Source organism: Scyliorhinus torazame, chromosome 9, assembly GCF_047496885.1.
Source record: "Scyliorhinus torazame isolate Kashiwa2021f chromosome 9, sScyTor2.1, whole genome shotgun sequence".
Lineage (NCBI taxonomy): Eukaryota > Metazoa > Chordata > Chondrichthyes > Carcharhiniformes > Scyliorhinidae > Scyliorhinus > Scyliorhinus torazame.
This window is the reverse complement of record NC_092715.1, coordinates 65,883,522-65,903,813: the sequence shown is the minus strand read 5'-3', so window position 1 is coordinate 65,903,813 and position 20,292 is coordinate 65,883,522. Positions and strand designations below refer to the sequence as shown.

The 20,292-nt window shown below is 43.6% G+C and overlaps 1 protein-coding gene across 2 annotated transcripts in view; it reads left to right on the top strand.

Moving 5' to 3' along the window:
• The window catches only part of iqgap2 (IQ motif containing GTPase activating protein 2), a 424,926-nt gene that overhangs the window by 206,545 nt on the left and 198,089 nt on the right, over positions 1-20,292 (top strand). For both annotated transcript variants that reach the window (XM_072516040.1, XM_072516041.1), the window contains one exon: positions 17,341-17,417. In XM_072516040.1, coding sequence (XP_072372141.1) covers positions 17,341-17,417 — 77 coding nt within the window. The remainder of the gene's footprint in view (positions 1-17,340; positions 17,418-20,292) is intronic.

Below are 20,292 nucleotides of genomic sequence, written 5' to 3'. Positions count from 1 at the left end.
CTGTCTGTGCGGACTCCACGTGTCTGCGTGGGTTTCCTCCGGGTGCTCCGGATTCCTCCCACTAGTCCTGAAAAACGTGCTGTTAAGTAATTTGGACATTCTGAATTCTCCCTCTGTGTACCCAAACAGGTGCCGGAATGTGGCGACTAGGGGCTTTTCACAGTAACTTTGTTGCAATGTAAGCCTAATTGTCACAATAAAGATTATTATTATGAGTACTTTTCAAACTAAAGTGCTCTCGTACAAAAGTTATCACGTTTTTAAAAAAATTGCTTTGCATCCAAAGGTCCATATCTAATAAATATCAAGGATGCTTTTTCTCAGTAGAGTCACCCACCAGTGACTGCAGGACTGCTGTTCTGACTGAAACCCTCGGTATGATGGGTCACCATCAAGTTTGCCCCGTTGCTGATTTCTCAGACCAAATAAATATTTTGATTGAATTTTTGATGGAGGGAGGGTTGCTTCGATTTCTCGTTTGGCACTGTTTCCTCCTTTTAATTACCAGTGCTTTAACAAATACCATAAAATAGCTTTGAAATTTGTTACATCTCCCACAGAATTTCTGACACTGGAAGTTCAAAGTGATGATTTTATTTGTCACGTGTGCCACACAATTCTCAATTTTCTGAACGTGTACCTGAAGGGGCTGGATTAGCACACTGGGCTAAATCACTGGCTTTTAAAGCAGACCAAGGCAGGCCAGCAGCACGGTTCGATTCCCGTACCAGCCTCCCCGAACAGGCGCCGGAATGTGGCGACTAGGGGCTTTTCACAGTAACTTCATTTGAAGCCTACTTGTGACAATAAGCGATTTTCATTTTCTTTTCAAGGGACTGAGAAATAATTTAGGGGAAGGTTCTACTTTTAGCAAGCTCGATTATAGAGCGAGAAAATTGAACATTTTCTGGGCTACATTGTTATCAATGCAAAATGACTCCTACTTGATAAGAAGCCCGTCAAAGAGAACTAATTTATTCCTACTTCACGAGAAACTGCTGGAGCTTTTTGTTGCATTTGCCCAGGCTGTTTCAACCTGAACTCAAGCACTCTATTAATTAAACCGTGTGCATTCTTTCCAGCTAATTTTATTTAGAGTGAACTACATAGCATTTATTATGATTATTAACACAAGCATTTATTATGATTGTTAGCACAACATTCCAAATAGTTTGAAGTTTCAATCCATTAGAAATTGTGCTTGTGCACTTTTATACAGAGGCACCCTGGCTTGCATTGTTGAATCTCTACTCTTGCATATCCATGTTGGCCTATTGCAAATGCAGTATACTCTGGATGAACTTGACAGCCTACATACAGTAGTATATAGCATGCTTGATCCTTAATTCATCTCAAATTCTTCAGCCATGTTTTATCAACGGCTTGTAAGAATTTTTACAATTCTGCCCAACTAAATTATTCAACATGGTGGGGGCTAATTTTGGTGAATGTGTTCTTGGAACATTTGCTAAAGTGGTTGGGGACAGTTTAATCTAAAATGGTAGGAGGATGGGAACCTATGCAAGGAGTCAGGGGTGGGGGAACACTGATAAGAGCAAAAGACAGAATGGGGAATGAAAAAAGTGACAGGCAGAGAAATCGATGGCCAGAATCAAACAGGGTCACAGTGAAAAATAATGGGAACGGGACAAGGAATGTTAAAAGACAAGGCCATAATGTGCAGTGCGTTTGCAATGAAGTGGATGAATTAATTGCGCAAATAGATGTAAACAGCTTTCATATAGTCATGGTTACAGAAACATGGCTGCAGGGAGACCAGGGATACGAATTGAACATACAAGTGTATTCAGTATTTAGGAAGGACAGACAGGAAATCGCGGTGGCATTGCATTGCTGGTTCACACAATATTGAGGAAGGATATTCGATCCAACGATGTGGTAGAAATTAGAAACTCCAAAGGGCAAAAAAACGTTAGTGGGGGTTGCATACGAACTCCCAAACTGTAGTGGTGATGTTGGGAATGCCATTAACAGGAAATTGGAGATACATGCGAGAAAAGAACATCTATAATTTTGGGTGACTTTAATCTGCATATAGATTGGGCAAATCAAATTAGTAACAATACCACAAGAGGTCGTGGTTCTAGAGTGTATATGGGATGGTTTTCTGGACCATTACGTTGAGGAGCCAACTGGAGAGCAGGCCATCCTAGACTGAGTATTGTGTACTGAGAAAGGAATAATTGGAAATCTAGTTGTGGGAGATGAGCAACCATAATATGAAAGAATTCTTCGTCAAGATAGAGAGTAACGAGGGCAGCACGGTGGCACAGTAGTTAGCACTGCTGCCTCATGGTGCCGAGGTCCCAGGTTCGATCCCGGCTCTGGGTCACTGTCCGTGTGGAGTTTGCCCATTCTCCCCGTGTTTGTGTAGGTTTCGCCCCTACAACCCAAAGATGTGCAGGCTAGATGGATTGGCCACGCTAAATTGCCCCTTAATTGGAAAAGATGAATTGGGTTCTCAAGTTTATTTAAAAAAAGATAGAGAGTAACATAGTTCATTCTGAGACTAGGTTCCTGAATCTAAATAAAGGAAATATTATTGGATGAGATGCAAGTTGGCTATGATGGAATGGGGAACATTACTTTTTTTTAATAAATGTTTTTTATTGGGTTTTTGAACAAAGTATATTTGCCGTTATGTACACAGGATATGATATATACATATATATATGTATGTAGAGGAAGAGAAGGGCACACACACAAATCACAAAGGGGGGGATAAAAAAGAAGAGAAAAAAAGTAACAACACGACTCGCCAACACTAAGGGCATTCAAATGGTCATTGGATAGACATATGAACGATAAGGGAATAGTATAGATGGGCTTTAGAGTGATTTCATAGGTCGGCGCAACATCGAGGGCCGAAGGGCCTGTACTGCGCTGTTATGTTCTATAAATACAAAATCAAATAAAGTAACTGGTAGGGTATAATGGTGCTGCTCAGCAGCAGCAACTCTGTACACTTGGCAAAATTATTTACACATATAAGTAAGCATCTGTTTGTGGGGGTGGGGTGGGGGTGGGGGTGGGGGTTAGATATACATTTGGGTGCCGGAGAGACAATTGCGGAGGGCAATACTCGAATGGGTCTGGTGCTGGTGTTGTCCCTTGCTTTCCCCGGACGGATTTCGCTGCCGTTGTCGTCTCGGGCTCACCCCGGGTCACCTCCCTGGCTCTCCTCTATTGTTCCCTGTCTCTTCCCTCTCCCTCCGCAGCTTTGGGTGGTGCTGCTGACCATCAGCCGAACAGGATTCTACGGTGGGCGATCAAGGAGGCAAGGATATCTGCCCTCCTCCCCAGGAATCGATCTGGCTGGTCTGAGACCCCGAAGTGGGGAACATTGCCTATCCACCGTCATCTCTTAAGTAATGACAAACATTCAAAGGGCACATGGGTGAGCTGCAACCATTGGTCATTCCTGTCTGGTGCAAAAATAAAACCAGAAAGATGGCCAAACCATGGTTTACAAGGGAAATTAGAGATGGTATTAAATCCCAGAAAGAGGCAACAAATTGGCAAGAATAAAATAGAAGACTTGAAGATGGGGAGCAGTTTATAATTCAGCAAAGGAGGACAAGGGGATTGATTAATACGGGTAAAATAGTGTATGAGAGTATCCTTGTGTGGAACATAAAAACTGACTGTAAAAGCTTCTATAGATAAATGAAGAGAAAAAGATTGGTGAGGACAAATGTTAGATCTTTTATAATCAGAAACAGGCGAATTTAGAATGGGGAACAAAGAAATGGATGTCCAACTAAATATATACTTTGGTTCTGCCTTCACAAAGGAGGAGGCAAATAACACATCAAAAATGTTCATATATGTTCATAAGCACTAGGTTCAGTGAGAGGGAGGAAGTGAAAGAAATGGTGTTGGCTAAATTGAAGGCCTGATGATCTACATCCCAGAGTACTTAAGAAAGTGGCCCTAGAAATAGTGGATGCATTGGTGGTCATCTTCCAAGATTCTACAGACTCTGGAATGGTTCCTACAGATTGGAGGGTAGTTAGTGTTTAAGAAGGTAGGTAGAGAGAAAACAGGGAATTATAGACTAGTCAGCCTGACATCCACAGTGGGGGAAAATGCTAGAGTCCATTGTAAAAGATTAAATAGCAGAGCACTTGGAAAGCAAGGGCAGGATCGGACAGTCAGCATGGATTTCAGGAAGGGAAATAGTGCTTGACAGATCTACTGGAATTCTTCAAAGATGTAACTAGCAGAATTAATGCGGGGGAGCCAGCGGATGTTGTTTGGACTTTTGAAATGCTTTCGACAAAGTCCCACGTAAAAGATTAGCGTTTAAAATTAAAGCACATGGGATTGGTGGTAGTGTATTGAGATGGATAGAAAACTGGCTGGTAGATCGAGAACAGAAAACAGGAATGAATGGTCTTTTTCTAAATGGAAGGCAGTGACTAGTGGGGTACTCCAGGATCGGCGCTAGGACCCCAGCTATTGAAAACATATATTAATAATGTAAATGAGGCAAATAAATGTAATATCCAAATTTGTAGATGAGTTGTGAGGAGGGTGAGTTGTGAGGAGATGTTTCAGTGTAATTTGGACAAACTGAGTGAGGTTATCCACATTGGTAGCGAAAACAGGAAGGCAGATTATTATCTGACTGAGAGAGGAAAATGTACAACAAGACCTCGGTGTCCTTATGAACCAGTCACTGAAAGTAAGCATGCAGGTGCAGCTGGCAGTAAAGAAGTCAAATGGTATGTTGGCCTTCATAGCAAGAGAACACACAAGAATTAGAAGCAGGAGCAGGCCACCAGGCCCTTCAAGCCTGCCTCACCATGGTCATGGCTGATCTATTCCGGCCTCAACTTCTTTTCTGTGCCATTTCCCCATAGCCCTCTATTCCTTGATCTATCAATTATTTATCCACCTCTACTTTAAATACTTGTAAGGATCTAGCCTCCAACACCCTCCGGGGCAGAGAGTTCCAGCATCTCCATTTCCCACAAGTGAAACCATCTCATCATCTACCTTGCCACGCCCCCTCAGGATCTTGTATGTTTGCATAAGGTCACCTCTCACTCTTCTAAACTCCAAGGAATATAGATTCAGACTATTTAGTCTCTCTTGATAGGACAGCCCTCTCATCGCAGTGATTAGCCTGGTGAATCTCCTTTGGACTGCTTCCAATGTTACTATATTACTATATCCTTTTTACGTAAGCGGACCAAAATTGTATGCAGCGTTCCAGGTGATGTCTTACCAACACCCTGTACAATTGCAACAAAACCACCCTATATTTAAACTCCAACCCCTTTGCAATAAAGGCCTTAAATGCCATTTGCCACTGTCTGTGTGGAGTCTGCACGTTCTCCCCGTGTCTGCGTGGGTTTCCTCCGGGTGCTCCGGTTTCCATCCACAGTCCAAAGAAATTAAAATGAAATGAAAATCGCTTATTGTCACAAGTAGGCTTCAAATTAGGGGCAGCACGGTAGCATTGTGGGTAGCACAATTGCTTCACAGCTCCAGGGTCCCAGGTTCGATTCCGGCTTGGGTCACTGTCTGTGCGGAGTCTGCACATCCTCCCCGTGTGCGCGTGGGTTTCCTCCCACAATCCAAAGATGTGCAGGTTAGGTGGATTGGCCATGATAAATTGCCCTTAGTGTCCAAAATTGCCCTTAGTGTTGGGTGGGGTTGTTGGGTTGTGGGGATAGGGTGGAGGTGTGGACCTTGGGTAGGGTGCTTTTTCCAAGAGCCGGTGCAGACTCGATGGGCCGACTGGCCTCCTTCTGCACTGTAAATTCTATGAAATGAAGTTACTGTGAAAAGCCCCTAGTCGCCACATTCCGCGCCTGTTCGGGGAGGCTGGTATGGGAATTGAACCGTGCTGCTGGCCTGCGTTGGTCTGCTTTAAAAGCCAGCGATTTAGCCCAGTGTGTTAAACCAGCCCCTAGTGCAAGTTGATGAATTGGCCATGATAAATTGCCCTTAGTGACCAAAATGGTTAGGGGGGTGCCTTGGTGAGACATCACCTGGAATATTGTATGCAGTTTTGATCTCCTTATCTGAGGAAAGATGCTCTTGTTATAGAGGGAGAGCAGCAAAGTTTTACCAGACTGATTCCTGGAATGGTGGGGCTGATGTATGAGGAGAGATGGAGTTGGTTAGGATTATATTTGCTGGACTTCAGAAGAATGAGTGGGGATCTCATAGAAACCTATAAAATTCTAACAGAACTATACAGGGTAGGTGCAGGTAGGGTGTTCCCGATGGTGGGCGGGTGTCCAGAGCCAGGAGTGAAATGAGGAGAAATGTCATCACCCGGAGAGTGGTGAGCCTGTGGAATTCGCTGCCATATAGGAAACGGTTGAGGCCAAAACATTGGATGTTTCAAGAAGGAGTTCGATAAAGAGATCGAAGGATATTGGGCAACGGCGAGAAAAAGTTACTGAGTTGGATGATCAGCCATGGTGAATGACGAGGAGACTCGATGGGCCAAATTACCTACTCCTATTTTCTGTGTTTCTACTATGAAACGTATGCCAAAAAGAAATTTTTCATAATCAAACAAAAATACACAAGAGAAGAGAAGAAAAGGCAAAAACACACACAACAGCTAACTGACTTGATTGCAAAGACTTTCCTAAACACCCTAACAGCTGATGGTGATAGCTCCTTAAAGAAGGAAATGAATGGCTGCCATCTTGGGTAGAACGTCACCATCGACCCTGATGGTATACTTGACCTTCTCCAAATGCAGAAATGACATGAGATCACCCAGCCAAGCAAAGGCACTGGGCGATGTAGGAGCCCTCCACCCAAGCAGAATCTGCATCTGGGCTATCAACAAGACAAAAGACGAGGATATCTGCCTTCACCCCAGGCTGTATCACCGGTAAATCCAACACCCCGAATATGACGACCAGCGGACACTGATCCAAATCTACATGTAGTATCTCTGACATGGGTGTTAAAGAATGAATCCCAGAAATCTATCAACTTGGGACAAGCCAAAACACATGCGAAAGGTTAGCTGGTCCACAAGAACAGCGCTCACACTTGACTCAACCCCAGGGAAGAACCCGTTCATCTTTGCCCTGGTCAAGTGCAGCCTGTGCAAAACCTTAAACTGAATCAGACTCAGCCGAGCACATGAAGACTTGGAGTTGACCGTATGAAGGGCCTCACTCCACACACCACCATTAAAAATGGGACTCAATTCATCCTCCCATTTTGCCATCACATAACTCAGTGGAGCAAAATCCATTGAAAGGATATGACCATATGCCCCCAGCCAGAGACCGATTCCTCTTCATCAGGGGCAAGGGTGGCACCAAAAGAAAGGAAGGAAAAGCTTTATGCAACAAAATCACAAACTTAGAAATACCTAAAAAGATTGGAATTGGGCAGCTGCAATTTTTCAGCTAACTCCTTAAAACTGGCAAACCTTCCCTCCACAGATTCCCAAACCACTCCAGGCCCTTAGCCTCCCAAGATTTAAACGTCGAGTCCAAACCAGCAGGTAGGAAAAGGTGATTATTGCAGCTAGGTGCTGGCGGGAAAAGAGCTTGAAATGCTGTCTAAACTGTTTCCAACTTTTCAGGGAGGAGACCACCACTGTGTCAAATGAAATTCTAATGGGGGAAAAAGGCAACGATGTAGTCATTATTGCAAGAAGCTTAAAAGGTAGTGCAGGAGCGAGTTTCCGTTTGTCCTCAAATGTACCCGGGGTCATTAAACCACAAATATATTGACTGCCCAATAATGAAACAAAGAATTGGGGAGGACCAGGCTCCCCGACTGTCTGTCCCTTTGGAGCAGAACATCATGGAATCTGGGGAGTCTTACCCACCCAAATAAAAGGATATCAATTTGTTGACCTTGATTTAAAAAAAAAAAAAGGATTTGGGAAGAAAATTGGGGAGACGCTGAAAGAGAAACTAAAATCCCCAGAGAACGTTCATTTTAATAGCTGAGGGCGGCATGGTAGCGCAATGGTTAGCACTGCAACTTACAGCGCTGAGGATCCGGGTTCAATCCCGGCCCCGGGTCACTATCTGGGTGGAGTTTGCACATTTTCCCCATGTCTGCATGGGATTCACCCCCACAACCCAAAGATGTGCAGGGTAGGTGGACTGGCCATGCTAAATTGTCCTTTAATTGGGAAAAAAATAATTGGGTATTCTAAATTTATTTTTAAAAAATCATTTTAATAGCTGAATCCTCCCCACCAAGTATAGGGGGAGGCTGTTCCACCTCTGCAAGTCTGCATTAATACTATTAATCGGACTGGTGTAATTTAATTTATGAAGTGAGGCCCAGTTGTGGGCCCCTGGATCCCCAGATAGCAAGACGAAAAGATAACCTCCCCAGTTGGGCTCTCCTCCCAGGGTGGTTGACCCGGAAACATTAACTCTTGCTTAAGTTCACCTGTACCCAAAGAAGGAGCCAAATGCGCTAAGCAACTTGAATATTTTGAATATGGAGTGTGCTGGGTCCGTAATGTAGAGAAGTAGGTCGTCCATGTAAAGGGACACCAGATAATCCACCCCTCCTCGATTAATCCCTCTCCACTTATCTGAGGACCTTAGCGAGCGGCTCTATTGCCAGAGTGGGGACAGTGGACAGACATATGTCGTGCCCCTATTCAAAGGAAAATAATCGGAGTTCAAGACGTCCGTATGAACACTGGTAGTGGAATCCTTGTACAACAGACGAGTCCAATAAATAAATTTGTGGCCAAAACCAAACATCCCAAGAATCTCAAATAAATACTCCTATTCCATTCTAATCAAATGTCTTTTCAGGATCAAGAGATACAATCACCTCGGGTTCGGCACTGAGAAGGGGAAAAGGACACTTAACAAGTGATGTATGTTCTTCATGAAGCCATCTGATCCTCCGAGATTATATTTGGGAGGCAAGGCTCCAGCTGAACATGGAGCATAGAACATACAGTGCAGAAGGAGGCCATTCGGCCCATCAAGTCTGCACCGACCCACTTAAGCCATCACTTCCATCCTATCCCTGTAACCCAATAACTCCTCCTAACCTTTTTGGACGCTAAGGGCAATTTATCATGGCCAATCCACCTAACCTGCACGTCTTTGGACTGTGGGAGGAAACCGGAGCACCCGGTGGAAACCCATGCAGACACGGGGAGAATGTGCAGACTCCGCACAGTGACCCAGCGGGGAATCGAACCTGGGACCCTGGTGCTGTGATGCCACAGTGCTACCCACTTGTGCTACCATGTTGCCCAAAGTGCCAGCACCTTAGCAAGTATGCATTCAAAGGTGACATAGGATGATACGAACCATACTCTGTTGTGTTTTTGTCCCTCTTAAGAAGCAGACAAGTAGAGGTCTGGGTGAGGGTCGAGGGCAGCAATCCCCGGCATAAGAAATCATTGAACATGCGCAGAATTAAAGACACAAGCTGCGGGCAGCACGATGGCGCAGTGGCCAGGACTGCTACCTCACGGCGCCTAGGTCCCAGGTTGAATCCCGGCTCTGGATCTGAAATCCCCGGAGCATGTTCATTTTAATAGCTGAGGGTGGCACAGTGGTCAGCACTGCTGCCTCATGGCGCTGAGGAACCGGGTTCGATCCCGGCTCTGGGTCACTGTCCGTGTGGAGTTTGCACATTCTCCCCGTGTTTGCATAGGTTTCGCCCCCACAACCCAAAGATGTGCACGGTAGGTGGATTGGTCATGCTAAATTGCCCCTTAATTGGAAAAAATTAATTGGAAACTCTAAATTTAAGAAAATAAAATAAAGACACGAGCTGCTCCGAGAACTACTTACAGAATTCAAATGGAAAGCCATCCGGACCAGGAGTTTGCCAGATTGCATCAATCCAACACATTTTGAAATTTCATCAGGGTGTCGGAATAGACTGAATGGGCTGAATGGCCTCTTCTGTATTTTTCTGTGTAATGGGGATTCCAACTCACCGCTTCTTTCCACCTCAATAGTTGGGATGGTAGGTCGTCCAGAAGGTCAGACATGACCGACCCATGCCACACTGCCCTGCTGGTGCAAGCGTGATCCCAGACGATCTGTATCTGGCTCCATCACTACAATTGCTGATAGTTTCATGGTCACTGTTGCTGAGGTTAGTTTGATATTACAGATTAGTAATTTTGAATTGAAATTCCACCAGCTACCGTGGTGAGATTTGGACCCATGTCCCCAGACCATTGGCTGAGGCCTCTGGATTACTAGTCTCGTGACCACTATCCTACCATCTTCCACCTCCTTGGCGGAATACTGGCAGTGCTGCTGTTCCTGCTGGTGGTGCACACAGTTGCTGGTTTCTGATTGGCCGACAAGTCTGTTGGCTGGGATGTCCTCTAGGTGATAAATGGTAGTCCTGCCTCATTCATTTTTTTTTTCTTTTTTTAAACGCATTTTATTCAAACTTGTATCAAAGTAGGTTACAGCAAATAAACACCCCGGGAAAAATTCTTCCCAACAATCAACTATACAGTTTGTACAGATTTTTCTCCTTTTTCACCCCCCTCCCCCCACCCCCCAAACAGCTTCTCAAACACGGTCACAAACATCCCCTACCTTTTCTCAAACTCCCTTGCTCATACTTCAAGCCCCATAACTCATACTTTACCTTCTCTCGCTGCAGGAAGTCAGACAGGTCACCTAACCATGCTGCTAACCCCGGTGGCGATGCCGACCGCCACTCCAGCAAAATTCGTCGCCGGCAGTTAGAGAGGCGAAGGCCAAGACATCGGCCTTCCTCCTCTCCATGAGCTCCGGCTTCTCTGAAACCCCAAATATTGCCACCAAAGGGTCCGGATCCACCTCTTCCTCCACTGCCCTGGTTAAGACCGCGAATTCTCCTGCCCAGAATCTTCCCAATTTTTCGCAACTCCAAAACATGTGCACATGATTCGCTGGCCCCCGCCCACACCTCTCATACTCATCTGCTACCCCCTGAAAGAACCCACTCATTCTCGCCCGAGTCATATGCACCCTGTGCACCACCTTAAACAGTATCAGGCTCATCCTTGCACAAGAGGAGGTCCCATTTACCCTTCGCAGTGCCTCACTCCATAACCTCCAATTGATCTCCATTCCCAACTCCGCTTCCCATTTCTCCTTGATCTTCTTCACCCGCTCGCCTCCCTTCTCCCCCAGCTACTTATATGTATCCCCACTTCCACATCCGGAAGCAGCAGTCGCTCCAGCAGGGTATATCCCGGCAATCTAGGGAACCCCTTCCAGACCTTTCGTGCAAAGTCCCTAACCTGTAGATACCTGAACTCACTACCCCTCAGCATGCTCTACCCTCTCTCTTAGCTCCTCCAGACTGGCGAACCCTTCCTCCAAATACAAATCCCTCACCTTGACCAGCCGCACTTCCCTCCACCTCCTGTATACACTATCCATCACCCCCTGGCTCAAACCCATGATTCTCGCACAGCAGCGTTAGCACCGACATCCCTTCCACCCTAAAAATCCTGCCTCATTCTAATTAAGGGGTGCGGAGCTGGTTAGATGGGGAGGTGGGCTTGTCCCCAATGTTTATGCTTGGGCGCAGGCAAACCATGTGTAATTCAGCCCTAATTCTCTGGTATAACGCAGTTCACAGGTAGAAAGAGCAAGAACTAACTTTGTATTTGACTATAATTTGTGTTGTGTAAACACTTGCAGATGAGACTGGGGAAGGTCCAGGCTGGTTGTCCATATCTGGTTTTCATAAGGTAGCTTTTAGTTTCCTCTTCGATACTGCATTAACTAAACCAGGAAGGCCTTGATGAGATGACATGAACAATGACCTGTGGGTCATTCAATCAGGAACTGAGACTGTCGGGGAAGCAATAAGCTGCTAATGTCAATTCTAGGCAGTTCGTTGTCTTACCGCCAGGCCCATGAGATGGAAGCAGAATTGTAAGTGTAAGGTTCAGAGCAGTGAAAATGAAGGATTCAGGCTGTTGCACACCATGTGGAAAGGAGATTCTCCACGTCTATTGCTGGTGGATCAGCTAATAGATTGAAAAGCTCTTCTGGTTCATGCTGTCACTGTACATGAGATTGAATTGGTCTGGAATTCTTGCTTAATTTCTGAAGGTAAGTCTAGTTAGTTAATTAGGGAGTTTGAAGCCAGCTCAAGTGTCAGATCATATTCCAGGGTGGCTTGGAGAGAAACAAAGTTCACGGGGATTTACAATCTAGGATTGCGAGAGTCCCATTGGGTGTGAGGTGACGACGGGAGTTGTAAACCACCAGATCGAAGGTGGACACGTGAAGTACAGTGAGACCATGAAATAGGGAATAGCTCATTAAAATGTCCTAAAATTACAGCACACAGTGAATTGTGCTTCAGTTACAATTGTGCCAGTTTTCCTGTCATGTGACTGAGAATATCCTGTTGACTTTGTTCTGAGTGAATACCCCAAACTGGGTTCTTAACAGACCAAGCAGATGTTCCAGGGATTCAACAAAGCTCGTCAAATTCCTCTGGTCCTTTTTCCCTCAATGTTGCAAATAAAATACTGTTTACACTTATCTGGTGCCTTTAATGTGAAGTAATAGTGCTCAAAACAGTTGGTGGTTAATCTGTCAAAGCTGTATGACTGTTTCCTTAGTCTCCCCTTGAGCTTTGGAAAAAAAAAACATTTCTTTGCAACCAATGTGCACATTAGTTATTTCTAATTCAATGCAATACGAATCACTGTTTACTGCACCAACAACGTAACTTAATCTCCATGTTCAGAGGATTGCTGCCTACTGCTCAAAACATGAAATTCCTATTTTTTTTAAGTGAGTTTTCCTAAAAATGCAGAATATCCCACTTTTGGGCAAGTAGCTCCAGTTCAGTTTCAGTCCATAGGAAAACAAGACAGTCTTTTGACTTGTCCAACACCTCCGCTTGATTTCCGCAAAGTCCCAGAGCTCTATTAGTAACAAATAATTTTATTCCCCTCGAATTTGCTCCAAAGGACATTGAGGATCCTTTATATTGGATATTAGCAAAAGGGTCTCCACAGCAACATATGCCAGATGTTGGCAGAAAGTACTAGAGACACATCTGTTTTCATTTCAGATTTTCCGAACATGCAGGTTTTTTGACTTTAATCTGTGGAAATCTGTAGCACTACTCTATTTACAATCCGCTAACTCGGCCCAGGCCACAGCGATCAAACCTGAAACCTTCCTGGTCTGTATGATTTCAGTACTACATCACGTGGGGGGAGGGGGGGGGTTGCCCATCTGTGGTGTTTAAACTCCCCGTTTCCCTGACTGATGCATGACTGAGTCACATTTGTGACTTTAGTGGTCTTTTAAAGTGACATTTGATAATGCGTTCCTTGGAGATAAGTGGCTTACTTATTTTTAGTTTAATTGTACTGTACCTGAAAAATGCATCACCTTGCACGTGTTCACATTGAATATGTTAGCTGCCTTCCATTTAACCTATCTACCTAATCTGTATCCTTTTATAATCCTTCACAGTCTCCTTCGTATTTGCCACTTCTGTTGCTTGAAATATTTCCAGTCTCCTATGACATATGCATTTCAGACCAATTTTCTAATTTTTCAGGTCAAGCAGCATTAAAGGATGGAAATAATGAGCCATTGTGGAGAAGGAAGAGAAAATGGCATTGAATGGGGGGTTCAGAGGAATAAAGGTGGTTGCAGCAGGCTGGGAGAGGTGAGGGGCTCTGAAGATGGGAATGTATTCAGGAGGGTGTTTATTATAGAGGGGAATTGAAGCACAGGAGGGCAAGCTGGTGAGGTTTGAGGAGGGGGGTTGCAGTGGGAGTGTTGAAATTGGATTAACCAGTTCTTGCGTTAGACAAGGAGACTCGGCTGGAATGTAAGGATAAAAGTCTGCTTGGTTGAGGAGGAAACCTTGCCCACCGCAAAGTTGGAAGGAGGGGCTGGGGCGTATCAAGATTTCTTTTGAGGAGGTGGGTTGCTCTGTGGAGGAGTGTTGAGAGTCAGCATCTTGTTCAATGGGGTGCAGCTGTGTGTGCGTGTGTGTGTGTGTGTGTGTGTGTGTACACAAGAATGTTTTTTTCTGAAACAGGCAATCGGCTCCTTATTCTCTAATAGTCTTCCAACACTTAAATGTCTGAATCACCCATGGAAGAATGATTAATTGGGAAAGATACCAGAGGTTTGATGCACTGATAGAACTTTACTCCTCTATCAATGTGTGCCTTGGGAACATGGAAGGGGAGCTACTAAATCAAAAACTGCTCAGTTGGGAGATCCTGATGTTTAAGCCCCGCTCTCTTAACTTTTAATATCTAGAGATTTCATTAAAAAGAAAAACAAATTCTAAAGTAAAATTTTAAATTGTAAACAATTATGCAGTGTAATTAGTGCATCTGTAAAATTTTAGAAATTTATTTAAAGCTGCCATATATTTTCCCTGACGGCTGTCAAAATTACCTGTTTTTAAAAAGAAAATGAAAAATGACTGAAATTTCAAATAATTGATTTGAGACCATTCATCATTGCAAACCTAGCCAAACAGTTTGCTTATTCAATATGTTGTTACGTTTGATGTTCACCATGAATTCGCACTCACTCATTTATTAATATGCTGCTTTTATGATATTGAGCTGGGGTGCGATTTGTCGCGTTTCCTTGATAATGTGGCATATGGCCATTGTTTCTTGTGTACCCACTCTTAGCTCTGAATTTGTTGAACTGTTTTCATTGACCTCTAGAGGTTATATGGCTGAGTGGCCATCTGCAGGAGTTGGAGATAAAATCTCGACTGCAAACCCAGGTTTATCTGAATTATTCCAACTATGGGCAATATTGTAAATCCTTATTAATGTTTTGTGACATTGCCAAATACATTTTATTGTGGTTCGTGCTTTCAATGAAAGCTGTGCCCATGCAAGGAAAGCTCTCAAATACATATGACCCATATTATACTCGCTTTCATCATCATTTGATGGCGTTAATGGGGTATCCTTCTGCAGCTTAATTGTCTCTCCATCTTTAAAAAGGCACAAGAAGTTGGGAACCGCCTGGGAAACACTTTCCAACACTTTTGGCTCTGGCACTTAATTTCGTGAGATGAAATACAAACCAGGTTGGTACAGTAGAATGGAATGCTTCAATTAGCATTCTGTTGGATCTGGTACCATTTTAAATTAAATAAAATTTGTTCAAAATGTTATTGTTAGCGCTTTAATTAACTAAATGGATGATGCAGCGAGTTACAATTCAATCCTTTCACCCTGGGGATTTGGATCTAGCGGACAAATGAGACCCTTTTTGATGATTGTAAGTATCATCCATTAAGTGAATTTGGGTTGTTCCTCCGCTTTTTGAGGGTATGCATTCGCAGTATTAAACTTCCTTCACTTTGACAATGGGGTAATCCATACTGCTGATGTGAAAAGTACAAGAATTTGCAATGGTGTGGTAATGGGTATTCATTTGAGATTAGGTTAGAGGGGAAAGGAAGTCTGGTGGGAGTATGCATTGTTTTTGACATTGCAAATTAAAACGCATAATGAAGTGCTCATACTTTTTTAAAAAAACAATATTTGTTTGTAATTTTGATGTCTGACCCTTTCATAGAGGTCAATGCCAGCTGTCCCTGAGAAATGCTTTTGGCAAATTATGCTGCACACCAGCCCATAGCGTGTGGTCCTGAAGTTGTGTGTCCCTGGATTATCCCCCTCGCACAGTGATGGGCAATCGCTAGTGAGTGGGTCACATGAGTGGCCCTTCTTCATCTCAAGTGGGCCGCAAGTTTGAAATCAGGCATGTTCACTGACCATGACCCCATGAATAAGATTAATTGTACACACCCTTGTCAGCATCAATGGGGCCGAGATGGAGATGGTTAACAGCTTCAAATTCCTAGGGGTGCACATCTCCAAAAATCTATCCTGGTTCACCCACGTCGACGCTACCACCAAGAAAGCACAACAACTTCCTCAGGAAACTAAGGAAATTCGGCATGTCCACATTAACCCTTACCAACTTTTACAGATGCACCATAGAAACATCCTATCTGGCTGCATTACAGCCTGGTATGGCAACTGCTCGGCCCAAGACCACAAGAAACTTCAGAGAGTCCATCACATGAACCTGCCTCCCATCAATTGACCCCATCTACACCTCCCACTGCCTGGGGAAAGTGGGCAGCATAATCAAAGACCCCTCCCACCCGGCTTACTCACTCTTCCAACTTCTTCCACCGGGCAGAAGATACAAAAGTCTGAGAACACGCACAAACCGATTCAAAAACAGCTTCTTCCCCACTGTTACCAGACTCCTAAACGACCCTCTTATGGACTGAGCTGATTAATACTACACTCCTGTATGCTTCACCTGATGCCGGTGTCTACGTATTTACATTGTGTACCTTGTGTTACCCTATTATGTATTTTCTTTTTATTCGATCTGAGCTGCTCGCAGAAAAATAGTTTCACTGTACCTCGGTACACGTGACAATAAACAAGTTCAATCCAAATACATTTAATACATGCTGAATATTTCATAACGAGTCAATGCTCTCTCGGTCAATGTTATGTACAATCAGCATGCACGTCATGCCACTTAGCTTGCTTTATGTGTGGATCACTTCAGTCAGATCGGTAAGAAACAAAACCACATTGATGGAAATCAGTGGAATATGGCAACCCTGCATGTGGGCAACGGTCAACAGAAAGTCTCATGTGCCTCATTCAGAACCCAGATGAGCTACAGCTTTTAAGGCAGGCCAGCAGCACGGTTCAATTCCCATGCCAACCTCCTCGAACAGGCGCCCGAATATGGCGACTAGGGGCTTTTCACAGTAACTTCATTTGAAGCCTACATGTGACAATAAGCGATTTTCATTTCATTTTATTTCAATTCATCTGGGCCCCAGGCCATCGGTTGCCCAACAGTGCCCAGCAGGCCTGAAACCACCACTGTAATAAATGGAGCCATAGGCTGCAGTCTCACACTCCCACTATCGTTGTAAATGGGGCAGACCAATACCTATACTTCCATTATGTGCATTTCTGATAGGTGTACAATTTTGTTCTGCTTCACCCGCTGTCTTATTGTTATCCGCATTCATTTTGTTGCAGTGTATTGAAGTGACAAAACTATTAAACAGAAGTCATAGTCGTCATATGTAACTTTTTAGCAGTGGCAGAAACAATCTGAGGTGCATGGTATGAACTTTGAATGGGAGAGATAGACAGTGGGCATTATGGTAAACGGCTATTTCATTTTGTCTTGAGGAAAGCGAGCAGCAAATATTGGTTAAAAGAAGTATGACATTACAGAAGTGAATGTTTACATGGCATTTAATTTTAACAAACGGCTTGTTATTAAAGGATCATCTTCTTTGTTCTTTCAGATCTTTTATCCTGAGACAACAGATGTTTACGATCGAAAAAATATGCCTCGAGTGATCTACTGCATACATGCACTAAGGTAACCTGAAAAGTAATGGGAGACTGAGCATCTGCCCATGACTGCTTAGAGTTAGAGCATTGCATTGGGTAAAACATTGTTTGTAACCAATATAAAACCTCCTATTGGGCAATACATAGGCCTAAAGCTAATGCCGAATGATGCAAACTGCAGTCTCTACACATAAAGTTATGATTAAACACTATATGAAGAAAGTGTGAATAATTGACTAATTTGTGTTGAAACCCAACACAACACAAATGAGGGAATGGGAATGAAAGCAGTATGGTGTATGGGGCTGGTTTAGCACAGTGGGCTAAACAGCTGGCTTGTAATGCAGAACAAGGGCAGCAGCGCGGGTTCAATTCCCGTACCGGCCTCCCTGAACAGGTGCCGGAATGTGGCGACTAGGGGCGTTTTACAGTAACTTCATTGAAGTCTACTGTGACAATAAGCTAAAAATAAAAATAAAGTCAGCGCTGGAAGTTCTTCTGATTTGACAATCTGAAGCTAACCTGAAAATTGCCCCATGTTCCTTATCATCCTATTGCTTTTATGAATGTACCTTTGATTATATTGTTTCAAATGTAAACTCTTAATTTTGCAATTGGAGCGCCTCTGTGAGAAACATTTTAACGAGTGAAATCTGACTATCCAGTCATACTTGGCTTTCACTGTTGGAATGTAATGTTGTAATGTAGCAATTCCTGAGTTTGTTTGCACACATTAAAGGGAGTTATCTGCCATGCGACTGCGACATTTAGATCCTTTCTGTTCACAGCCCTCAACCGTGAAGATTGGAGTTGAACCTGAGAGACATCTCAGTAAGAAAATAGTTTTGCACTGCTCTGTTAATAAAAGTATGCATGGTAGAGTATCTGTTTTTACTCTGTGGTGGTCAACATTAGCCACTTCCTGACCCTTGAGGTTTCCTTCCTATTGGTCACTTTTCGTTTGTCATTTGTCATGCTGTAACATGAGAGCTGAGAGCAGCAAACTCTTTAAAATTATCCCTGGTCTGGGTACCTTATTATGTTCCATTAAAAACCCGGATGCTTTCAAGATTTACAACAAAACCAGAATTTAGTTTGTAATCACAGGGTACATATCACTCGATGAAAACTGAAAATTATCGTGGTTACATTTTCGCTGCAATTGTTTTCAGTTCCACAATTTGTCCATTTTCTTTAATGCTGGCACAGTTGATTTCCCTTATTGGTTACTCACTAATATTATTTGTAATGCAAAGCAAACGGTTGTGTTGATACATGGCCATTTGTGTAAAAGAGAGTATTTAAATAATTGTAAGAGAGTTTTTAAATATAAAAACCAGTTTGAAAGAAAATTGTTGAAAGGCATTTCCTTTGATGCATATATTACCTTGTATTTTGCTTTCGCAACTGAATTTAAGGCACCAGAGCAAAAGCAGACACAGCGACTGCACCAATCACCATTTTTCTTCCCAATTCCCTACATCAACCATCCTGAAGTTTCTCTGAGTAATATTGCTAACTATTGCTGAATCATCAGGGTAGTTTTGGGTTGACTGATTCGATTCTCTACAATGGTAGCATGGTAGCACAGTGGTTAGCACTGTTGCTTCACAGCGCCAGGGTCCCAGGATCGATTCTCGCTTGAGTCACTGTCTGTGCGGAGTCTGCACGTTCTCCCCATGTCTGCGTGGGTTTCCTCCGGGTGCTCCGGTTTCCTCCCACAAGCCCCGAAAGAGATGCTTGTTAGGTGAATTGGACATTCTGAATTCTCCCTCTGTGCACCCAAACAGGCGCCGGAATGTGGCGACTAAGGACTTTTCGCAGTAACTTCATTGCAGTGTTAATGTAAGCCTAAATGTGACTTTTCACAGTAACTTCACTGCAGCCCACTTGTGACAATAATAAAAGATTATTAGATTATTATTAAAGCTGGTTGGACACAGCCCATGCTCGAATCACATAGGACTATTAGAACCACTGCCTGCACAAACTTTCAGCCTGTCACTCGGGGTTAGATTTAAACTTTAATCACACTGATAAACGGCCAATGTCTGAAACCCTACAATGCCCTAATCTTGTAAATAATTTTTTGGGTGATAATAGATCTTTAAATGTTGATGTATTAAATGTACGACGAGAGAGCTAAAGTTTGAGTACATTTCTTTCCCCCCCTCCCCCCACGTATTCTGCTTTGAGAGGCCACTGGGGGCGTACTTTGCTTTTATGTTGACTTTTATGATTTGCAATTAATACAGAGAAATATTTCAAATAATGCAATGTTTTTCTCTATAGATAGAGATCTGGCATTAAAATAAGCATGAATTTTAATAAACTTATTGCAGGTTATTCTAAGGCTTCAAGAATAATTGACATTTAAACAGATATTCTCTGGCTATGTTTTAGCATATTAATTCAATTTTAACTAAGTTAATTGAAAATACATTTTATCAGAACCTTGTTGTGTAACAATGAGTCGAGGAATAAACAGACTTGATGGGAAAGTATCTGGGCTAATTATCCGTGCAACAGTATGCAAAAGCACTAAAATGGTCATTCTCGGCCTCTGATATTATTCAGTTTGCTGCAACCAGAGGTGGTGCTACTCAAGGGAGTCTATGGAATCCGGGGAGCAGGATTCTCCGCCGGCGGGATGCTCCATTTTGCTGGCAGCCTGGGGGTTTCCCGACGGCGTGAGGCTGCCCCACAATGGGAAACCCCATTGACCGGCCAGTGTAACGGAGCATCCCGCCGGCGGGCTGAGGCAGGAATGTGGCGGGGCGGAGCATCCCGCAGCATATCTTTTGGTTGTGCAGGCCACATCCCATAGTAGCAATGCCATCTTGTTTCTATTCCTAAATGGTTGCTGATGGCAAGCGCAGGGATGTACTTCTGAGGTTGTAGAA